Source organism: Hypomesus nipponensis, chromosome 22 (genome assembly GCF_054491055.1).
Source record: "Hypomesus nipponensis isolate SF chromosome 22, ASM5449105v1, whole genome shotgun sequence".
NCBI classification, from domain to species: domain Eukaryota; kingdom Metazoa; phylum Chordata; class Actinopteri; order Osmeriformes; family Osmeridae; genus Hypomesus; species Hypomesus nipponensis.
The window spans coordinates 6,490,001-6,500,980 of NC_140382.1; the positions used below are offsets into that span (position 1 = coordinate 6,490,001).

The following is a 10,980-nucleotide window of genomic DNA, read 5'->3' on the forward strand; positions in this document are numbered from 1 at the left end:
ACACACACACACCTTCCCCCAGAGGTACACACACACACACCTCCCCCCAGAGGTACACACACACACACACACACAGACACATCCCCCTAGAGGTACTCACACACACATGCTTAAGGTACACACACATGCACACCACATACCTGGATATGTAGACATACATAACATACCCCCAAAAAGTACACAACAACATTCATACACACTCATGCATACAGAAGTGCACACACACGCACAGACACACAAACACTCACAGACACACAAAGACTCACAGACACACAAACATGCACATGCACACAATCTTGCACACATAAAAACATGTAGTATTCGAAGAAAGCGGATAGACTCTCTTTATTGTATTATGTAAACACACACACAAACTTACAGTTGCTGTGGCATCGTAGTACTTCATTAAGTTTCATGTTTACATTTATTAAGCTCTATTCCTGTCAGAGAAGCATTTTATTTTCATCCTCACTGTCATTAAGTCGCTCCCACACACTCATAATGAATCGGCTGCATCCACAAACACAGCATGAAACTGATAACCTGTTCTCATCGCACACAGAGCCTGAGGAACAGCTGTGTGTGTGTGTGTGTGTGTGTGTGTGTGTGTGTGTGGTTACATTTCAGACATACACTGTATCCACAGCTGGTCACACTCCCACTCCGTCACATTCCACACACACACACTAACACACACACACACACACACACACACTAACAGACACACTAACACACACTAACACACACACTAACACACACACACACACACTAACAGACACACTAACACACACTAACAGACACACTAACACACACACCAACACACACACACTAACACACATGCACATACTTCAAGGTTCCACAGTCTTGGCACGCCCCACTCCATCTCTGGTTCCGGCCACCTGCTGGCCTTCAGCTCAGCTCAACATTAGCATAATGTATTCATACATTCATAAGATATTCATGTATTCAGGCAGAGGTGTAAATAGGGGGAAGCCCTGGGCCTCTTTGTAAAAAGAATACTGTGTCACCATGGCGATGGGCTCCCACGCAGCCATCCCTATCTGCGCACTCTGATCTACTCTGAGCACACAGGGCCCCCTTCTGGATAGGATTGGTCATTACAACATTATCACTATATTTAGTAATAGTGACGTTAGTGTACCATTCTCTACATAACTGCGCCTTTGCATGCCCATTTTATCCAGCCCCTTTTTCAGCTAAATTACAGATGATTTTCTTTTAGCTTGATAGCTTTTTCACTTAGTAAATAACGTCCCTCTGAAACTAAGACAGTTTTCCAGCACTAGAATGACTTACCTACTTCCTGCCCACTCCTTGTTTACGTTGTTGTCGCTTCCTGTCTGGGGCCAGGTGTCAGAGACATTGGTGGTGCGGAGCGGAGACTTCCTGGTCCGTGATTCGCTCGTGACCGTGGGAGACTACGTCCTGACGTGTCGATGGGAACACGAGACTCTGCACTTCAAGATCACCAAGGTAGGGGCACCCCGGTGGCTCAGCAAGGTCAAGGCCTCACCGCAGGGCTGGGTTTGATTCCAGCCCACGTCGTTTCCGGAACGTCCTCCCCTTTCTTTCCCTTACCGTCTCAATCCCCATAAAACTAGTGTCCTGAAAATATGTCTGCATGAAAAGGAAAAAAGATCACAAGGTTGGATGGGGGGAGGGAAGAACGGTGGGATGATGGATGGAGGAAGGGAGGGAGGGAGGAAAGCCGAGCCAAAGGGATGGATGAATATTTCTCTGACAGATCTCTCTTGCCCTCCCTAGGTTCTGATCAAGTCCAGTGAGACCAAGGTCCAGTATCTGTTGGAGCGGGAAAGCTTTGACTCCATACCAGATCTGGTCCGGTTCTACATAGGCAACCGCCGGCCTGTGTCCCAGACTAGCCCTGCCCAGATCTTCTGTCCAATCAGCCGCACGCTTCCCCTGCGCTACCTGGAGGCCACCTTCGCACTGGCCAATAGCAGGCATGGGCCCGTTCACTCGCCATCCAGTCCGAGGGGAGCGTACATCAAAAGACGGAGTGTAACCATGACGGACGGGCTGACCACGGAGAAGATGATTCCACACAGGTGAGAGAGAGGAAGAGCGAGGGTGGAAGGGAGAGAGAGAGTGCTGGTGTATGTGTGTGTTATTGTGTGCGTGTGTTATTGTGTGTGTGTGTGTTTCATTATGACAGAATCTGTTGTCTCATTCATCCTTCCCATTGTGTGGTCAGTGACTTGGAGTCTACCGGCACAGTGGACCCTCCAGAACCTGACCCAGAACCGGAGCCTGTGGCAGGCTGCAGGTGGTGTGTGTGTGTGTGTGTGTGTGAGCCCTGTGGAGTCAGAACACCTGTGTTGTGAGAGCACCTCCCCCTCACCTCTTCCACCTCCACCCCCTCCTCCACCCCCTCCTTCTCCCTCTCTAGGTCCAGTCTCAGTAGTGCACTCCTCACCACAACCTACCTCTTGTTTACTTCAACCACTGTAGAACACTTTGTCCACTACCTCTTTGCCCTAATCAGCACACGTGTTCACGACCTCTCCACCCTGAGGTCCACGCTTCACCCCTGGGTCAAGGACGAAGGCCCTGAACGCCACAGAGGAAGCATGTCTCCCATGGTATCCAGTGTGAACGACATTGAACACATTGTGTGTGTTTGTGTGTGTTGCAGCCCTTCAACCATCCACCACCATAAGGATGCTATGAGGAATTGTGCCATGAGCCTGGACCAGATTCAGGAATACCGCTGTGCCCTGTCTCCTATAGGAGACGCCCCCCTCTCCCCCGCTTACAGCCACAGTGAGTCACACACATGCACACGCACAAACACCCATAAACACACACACGTATAGATCTAACCTCCTCCTCCCTCCCCAGTCACCAGACACAGGAGCCAGTCAGGTGGGCGTGTCTTGGCGGTGGTTCCTCCCTCCCCCATCCTCCGGCGCTCCAGCGAACCCCAGCTAAGCCCCTCCTCCAACAACAACCTGCCCTGCCTCTCTGACCTGCCCCCCTCCACCTCCAGCTCCGCCCACTCCACCCCCGCCCATGCTCGCCCCCACCACCACGCCCACCCATCGGAAGCCGGCGACAAGAGCGGCAGTTACTGCGACCTCCGGCCTAGCCCCGCCCCCGCGGTGGCGCCAAGCCCGCCGACCAAGAGCTACGTGGAGCGCCTCAGGGTGGAGGAGGGGCGCGGCCAGGGCCAGGCGGGGGAGGAGGGCGGGGTGGGCGGATTCAGCACCCCCCAGATGGAGATGTCGTCATGGTTTCGTCCGGGCCAGTACCAGTCGGCCATGATGCCGGTGGAGAACAAGCCGCTGGAGATGGGAGTCCTGAAGAGGGTAAAGGAGCTGCTGGCTGAGGTGGATGCCAGGACCACGGCCAAGCACATCACCATGGCTGACTGCACGGTAACAACACACACACACACACACACTTGTCATACACGCACGTCTTATACACACACTCGCATTCTCGCTCACACACACACAAACTTGCGCTCACACACACACACACGCCACACACACTCCTCTCACACCCTTCCCCCTGGTTGTTTTGTGCTGGGCAGGTGGCTAGGATACTTGGCGTTACCAAGGAGATGCAGAGGACTATGGGAGTGGGGTCTGGACTGGAGCTCCTGACTCTGCCACACGGACATCAGCTGAGACTGGACCTGCTGGAGAGGTACACACACACACAGGGCTAATATACACACACACACACACACACAGGGCTAATATACACACACACACACACACACAGGGCTAATATACACACACACACACACACACACACACAGGGCTAATATACACACACACACAGGGCTAATATACACACACACACACACACACACATACACAGGGCTAATATACACACGCACACAGGGCTAATATACACACACACACACACACACACACAGGGCTAATATACACACACACAGGGCTAATATACATACACACACACACAGGGCTAATATACACACACACACAGGGCTAATATACATACACACACACACAGGGCTAATATGCACACACACACACAGGGCTAATATACACACACACACACACACACACACACACACACACACACACACACACACACACAGGGCTAATATACACACAAACACACAGGGCTAATATAAACACACACACACACACACACAGGGCTAATATACACACACACAGGGCTAATATACACACACACACACACACACAGGGCTAATATACACACACACACGCACACACACAGACACACCCACTTCTCTTGTGTGTGGACCAGGTTCTACACCATGTCCATCATGACAGCAGTGGACCTGCTGGGCTGCACTGGCAGCACTGAGGAGAGAGCTGCTCTGCTCCACAAGATCATCCAGCTGGCCGCCGAGCTGAAGAGCAGTCTGGGGAACATGTTCGGCTTTGCTGCTGTGATGAGAGCCCTGGAGCTGCCTCAGGTAGGACGCACACGCACGGGCTCAAATGCACACACACCGACTGCAGCACACATAAACTGTCTGGAACACACACTGGTTGGGGATACACCCACTGTTCGTACATAGCACCCTCAAATGCACCCATAAACCTATACCATCGATACAGACTCCGCTCAGACTCAACAATGACGCCGTTCAGAATACTGACTTGTACATGTTGTTCTCGCTGCCCTTCCCTCCTCCCCCTTCGTTCCTCTGGTCCTCCTCCCTCCTCCCCCTCGGTCCGTCTGTCCCCTAGATCTCTCGTCTGGAGCAGACCTGGATGACGTTGCGTCAGAGACACACAGAGGGCGCCATCCTCTATGAGAAGAAACTCAAGCCCTTCATGAAGAACATGAACGATGGCAAAGGTGCAAATTAGTCTGTATTTTTGTGCAACTGTGTAACTGTGTAACCCCATACCTTAGGTGTGTGTGTGTGTCTAACCCTGCCATGTGGGTGTATTTAACCCTGTCATATGTGTGTGTGTGTGTGTTCCAGAGAGCCCAGCCCTGAACAGCACCTCCTTCCCCCACGTGGTGCCCCTGCTGGCCCTGCTGGAGAGGGGCGTGGCCACGCAGGGCGAGGGCCTGGAGCCCTGGGAGAGTGTGGAGGCGGGCGTGGACGTGGTCATGTGTCACCTGGAAGCGGCTCGCACCATCGCACACCACGGGGGGATCTACCGGTCCAACGCTGAGGCCAAGCTTCAGGGTGAGGAGAGGGGGCGGAGGAGAGGAGGGCAGGGTGAGGAGAGGAGGGCAGGGTGGGGAGAGGAGGGCAGGGCAGGGTGGAGGAGAGGAGGGCAGGGTGGAGGAGAGAGGAGAGGAGGGCAGGGTGGAGGAGAGGGGGCAGGGTGAGGAGAGGAGGGCAGGGTGGAGGAGAGGAGGGCAGGGTGGAGGAGAGGAGGGCAGGGTGGAGGAGAGGGGGCAGGGTGAGGAGAGGAGGGCAGGGTGGAGGAGAGGAGGGCAGGGTGGAGGAGAGGAGGGCAGGGTGAGGAGAGGAGGGCAGGGTGGAGGAGAGGGGGCAGGGTGGAGGAGAGGAGGGCAGGGTGGAGGAGAGGAGGGCAGGGTGGAGGAGAGGAGGGCAGGGTGAGGAGAGGAGGGCAGGGTGAGGAGAGGAGGGCAGGGTGGAGGAGAGGGGGCGGAGGAGAGGAGGGCAGGGTGAGGAGGGCAGGGTGGAGGAGAGGGGGATGGATGGGGCAGGGTGGAGGATAGAAGGGAGGAGAGGTGGGGTGGGAGTGTCTTCCCTCAGTGTCAGCCAGGGTGTCTCCACTCTGGGACAGATGTGGCATGCTGCTGCAGTTGTCTCAGGTTAGGGTTAACGTCTGCCAGACATTGATTTGAGGTTACGATCTCTGTGTGCACGCGTGTGTCCATGGTTTCAATACGTTTACACTGATCATTAATACCTTCCTGGTGTATTGATCCCAGGGTCCCTAGCGATAGACACCGTATTGAACTGTGTCAATAGCGATCCGAACAGAACAATGTAATCGCTTATGTCTTAAATTGACCCTGCTGCTCTCCTTCTCTTCCCCTCTCTTCTTTCTCTTCCCTTGGCCAATTCGAATAAAAAGGAACTACAACTCCCTTGTCTTATTGGACCATTAAAATGATAACAAACCTCATTCGGTGATCTCCTGGTCTTCTCTTTTGTTTCCGATAGGCTTCCAGGAGCGGGGGGAGGTTCTGGAGATCTTCCAGACAGAGTTCCAGATGCGTCTCCTGTGGGGCAGCCGGGGCTCCGAGGGCAGCCAGGCCGAACGCTACGACAAGTTTGATAAAGTTCTCACCGCTCTCTCTCACAAGCTGGAGCCCCCCGTACGCCACAGCGAACTATAGCACCTCACCACAACCACCTCCCCCCCCCCCATGCAGCACAGCACTCACAGTTGGTACGGGCCACCTTGGTGTTATTGCTATGGACCTGGAAGAGTCCAGAGGGATTGCAGGAGGGGAGCGGGAGGTGGAGGAGGGGAGCGGGAGGTGGAGGAGGCAGCTAACAGGACTGAGAGAGGACTGGAATGGACGTTACACTGTATATTCCTAAACAGGCACCAAGCAAACATTCATAGTCCCCCTACACAGAGAAGTGGAAATTTCAGTTTGGAGGGATGTAATTCCTGTTGGGACCATGTTGCCACGGTGATGTTTTTGAGCCTCTTGTGTTGCCGTAGGATTCAGGTTTTAGCCGCTGTGAATGTGTTTGGGTCTGAGATCTTCTAGTACATTCTAATGACTGTGTGCGTGTGTGTTAGACTGTATGTGTGTGTGCACGTATGTGTGGATATATGCTCATTGTGAACAGACAGTGTTAAACAATGCCAAGCAATCCAAAACTCTAAAACACCTTTTGATTTGCATATTTGTCTGATGGACCATATTCACAAGTTGATTTCATCAAATATCTTTTTGCTGAAGACGCTTTAAAGAAACGTTCCAGATAAAATGTTCATTAACATGAGGGTTTATAAGTTAGCAATAGTGTAAATAGACACTCAGTTTTGAAGGATGAACATTGTTTATTATTCATGAAATGTGTTTCATAAACATGGGTCAAATACCACAAAGTACATCGGGTGAGTTTGATCAGGCTACACAATAAAATGAGTAGAAAAGGGCCAACTGTAGATAAAACAAGCTCACCCTCTCCTTGTGTAAGACCCTGGTCTGCTGTCTTACCTCTCCTCCCTCAGCTTCCAGACAGCGCTGTGTGACCAGAGAGGCAGCTTCATGGTTGCCAGGTTTGTTGCAGGGTGTGAGGGAGTGTGAGAGTGTGAGGGGTCCTCAGTGTCACCCTGTACCCAGGCCCCGCCCTCACGTTCAGATCTATGCAATCACTTAGACCAATCAATGAAGGGCTGGGACCCAGAGCAGAACACACACGCGTGCACACACACACTCTCTCAAACACACACAAACACACTTACACACTCCTCTGTAAAAAATGGAAATATGTTAGATGGATCCTTCCTTCATTCCTTCCTTCCTTCCTTCATTGACATGATCATTGATTAAGCCTAATTGGATAGGACTTAGCAAGCTCATCAAGAGATCCATCCTGCCAGCCAATCTATATTGTCATCAATGGAGGAGGGAAGGAAAGATGTTCAGGAGTATTTTAACTGGAGGAGGTGGGAAGTCACACTCATAGGTTCAGATCCAGGATCAGATCGACTTCCCTGAATCCTGGTATTCACTATTAGTGTGGAAAGCAGATCATCAAGGAGCCTGATGGAGGATCTCAGTTTGGGGATTTCATTCATTCTTTGGTCCAGTAGGGGGCTCAGGTCTGCCAGCAGAAAACTGAATAATCGATGAATCTTGAACTAAACTGAATCTTTGAACAATTCCTGGATTGTGGACTAAAGCTCTTAGGAGTGTTTGCAGTCAAAGAAGGAGACTGCTGGTGTAGGAAGAGCCAGGATGAACTACTGTTCTGTGAGAAATACTTTTTCTGGTTCCTGCTGAACAGATGCAATGCTCCCTAATGTAAATATATTCATTCTGGATTGGAAACTGAAGGGGGAAAATTACGTCAAACCGATTTGTGAACCCCTTGTTTTTCTATGTACTGTAAATACTGATTCATTTGTTTTCCAAATAAAATAAAGCCTGTGCCAATAGATTTGCCATTTTCTTTGTGTTTTGGGAGGAAATCATATTTGGGTAGAGGGTTGGAGAAATTCCCTAGAAATGCATCACAACGTTTTCATGTCATTTGCCTGCTGTTTATAAACTTGTCCACTAGATGGCAGCCCTTCCTCAATAATACTAAACATGTTTCTGGGCGATTCCTCCAGTCAAGTCAACACGGCCACATCACCCATTCAGTCCACACACACACCAGTATGCAGAAATCTCTATTTAGTTATTACTTGTGATTTTAGCTTTGGAGAATATCATTTGCCTAATATCATAACTTCAGCGATGTGTTGCCTAACTGTTTTGACCTGTGTTGGTATCCGTGTGTGTGTGTGTGTTTGTTTTTTCAAGCATGTGCACGTGTTTGCATGTGTGTCTGTGTATTTTCATTGGTGGGAGTTTGCGTGTGTGATTTTTCATGTGTGTGCACGACGTTGTGTATGTGTGTTGTGCGTGGACGTCCGTGGTTGCTGGTGAACGAGAGTGAACAGGCGCACTGGGACACTGATGCTGCATCACACATCACATGGTTCTATAGGGTCCAAACAGACAGGGGGGGGGGGGTTGGAAGGGGAGGGGAGGGGGAGGAGGACAGGGGAGTCGATGGGGACGACGGTGATGATGAGGGGGCGGAACAGAACCGTGAGGGGCTGAGGGCGGGCGTGCGAGGGACTGCGTGTCGGCGTGAGTTTGATGGCGTCGGCTGTCTGACTGCGTATGTGAGGTACTGTGTGTGTGTGTTTGTGGGAGGGTCTCCACCTCTGACAGTGTGTGTGTGTGTTTGTGGGAGGGTCTCCACCTCTGACAGTGTGTGTGTGTGTTTGTGGGAGGGTCTCCACCTCTGACAGTGTGTGTGTGTGTTTGTGGGAGGGTCTCCACCTCTGACAGTGTGTGTGTGTGTTTGTGGGAGGGTCTCCACCTCTGACAGTGTGTGTGTGTTTGAGTGAGTCAGCAGCCGCAGGAGGTGCAGCAGTCCCCAGACCAGCAGGGCAGCAGTGCCAGCGATATGCAGCCCTACACTGCCTGTGTGTCTGTGTGTGTGTGTGTGTCTGTGTGTGGTGTTGTGTCAGCATGTGTGTTGGCCAGCGTGTCACTCAAAGGAGGGCTCTCTCCTGTCCACAGGCCGAGCACCAGGGAGCTCCACCTGGGGACCAGCCTAGTGTGTTGGTGTGTGTTTGTGTCTTTCTCTTCTGTATACTTGTAACCAGAAAGCAGTCACTGAACTGGCCCCCACCCCCCACCAGTAACACAATGGTACGAGCAGGCGGTTCGTCACTGTGCTCTGGAAGGCAGATGGACTGTCTCACTAACTTAATTTGGGGGTGGAAGGGCTCAGAACAAACAAGTTCAGGGCATATATTTGGATCAAAGTGTTTGATGCTGTAGTTACTAAATTGGTATGATATGCAACAATATGATGCAATATACTCAAACAGAATGGGGTCCAACTGAACAGAAAAGGAATTGAACAGGATAGAACAATGTAGTCTTTGGATTTAAATAAATAGTCTTTGGATTTAAATAAATAGTCTTTGGATTTAAACAAATAGATTGTATATCCACAACTGTTCCAACAGAGATGCGTTCTCAATTCTCTCAACAGACATCTTCCCTCACACACAAAAACACACACTCCACACACACACACACTCACACAGGCAGGCGTTACATCGGCGTAACATGCCATTGAGAGCCAAGGATGTGTGTATTATAAGTGGATTCTCTCTGCTATCATGTAACATGTTAATCACATGTCTTTATGTGCCTCATAGACAGGCCACGCTCCCCTGTCCCTCCCCTCTCGCTCTTCTTCCCCCCCCCCCCTCCCCCCCTACCCCATCCCCCTTCTCCTCACACCTCGCCATCACCACGCGTTGTGCTCCTAATCTGTTCTGGCTTTCCACTGCAGGCCCATTGTGTGGCCCATTGTCAGCTGGCCCTATGGGACTCCGCCCAGACCCGCGGCCCTCTGAGCAGATCTGAAGGTACTGACGTCTGAATGGGATCATCAGCCGCCGCAAATTTGAACCAGAACTACATGAGGTGCGCTTGATTTAAGGCCACCCATCACAGTCACGCCAGTGTAACAGTCCTAAAATGTGACGACTGGGTTGTAGATTAAACTCATGTTCGGTTGGATTCCTGCTTGGGACACGGGTTGGTGCTCCCAGGCCTTTCTGTGTTGAGTTTGCATGATCTCTCTGTGCTCACATGCCTTTCCGCTGGTCATAACACCAATACTGAACATACTGCTCTCCTGCCTATGTTGCTGGCCAAAACAGGGGGTAAGCACTTAGACCTAGCACCTCCCTCAGAGGGAGGTGAACAAGATGGGAGAAAAGCAGAGAGATCATTCTATTGATGGCCTCCCAAGCATGTGTGTGTGCATGTGTGTGTCGGTGTAGACGTCCCAGCGTGTGTGTGTGTGTGTGTCACATTGTGAGATAAATAAAGGTGTCTTCTTCTTTTACGGGACATATACTATATTTCCATGGCCAATGTTAAATGTGATGTGCCTAATTTGACGTACAAAATATCTTTGCTAAGATTGCTGGTTGCTGTTAAACTTGAGAGTCAGCAGGGCCAGGCCGGTCCACAGTGATGGGTGGGTGACAAGTATCTGTAATGAACTTGTCTTTGAGTGCTTGGGTTTGTCATCTGCCAGCTGGCAGCGCCTCGTGGGTTCCATTATCAGCAGGTCAGTCATCCTTCCATGATGGTGCACTTGGTTTTAGGTCATTATTCATCTCCCCAATATGTTTCTTTTGAAGATATTTGTGCACGGAGAAAAGAACATGCACACAGACACAAGTCATATCTGTTTCTCAGGGATAGCTCTAACCTAATGGTCTGGCCTCT

At 51.1% G+C, this 10,980-nt stretch overlaps 1 protein-coding gene across 1 annotated transcript in view; it reads left to right on the top strand.

Annotated features, from left to right (window-relative positions):
* Nucleotides 1–8,092, top strand: part of sh2d3ca (SH2 domain containing 3Ca) — a 21,217-nt gene extending 13,125 nt beyond the window's left edge. Inside the window, exons 3-11 of the mRNA XM_084686927.1 lie at nt 1,372–1,494; nt 1,786–2,090; nt 2,678–2,805; nt 2,884–3,419; nt 3,578–3,693; nt 4,288–4,459; nt 4,737–4,848; nt 4,979–5,188; nt 6,143–8,092. Of these exons, the coding sequence (XP_084543053.1) occupies nt 1,372–1,494; nt 1,786–2,090; nt 2,678–2,805; nt 2,884–3,419; nt 3,578–3,693; nt 4,288–4,459; nt 4,737–4,848; nt 4,979–5,188; nt 6,143–6,318 (1,878 nt within the window). The 3' untranslated portion in view covers nt 6,319–8,092. The remainder of the gene's footprint in view (nt 1–1,371; nt 1,495–1,785; nt 2,091–2,677; nt 2,806–2,883; nt 3,420–3,577; nt 3,694–4,287; nt 4,460–4,736; nt 4,849–4,978; nt 5,189–6,142) is intronic.
* Nucleotides 8,093–10,980: the final 2,888 nt, after the last annotated feature.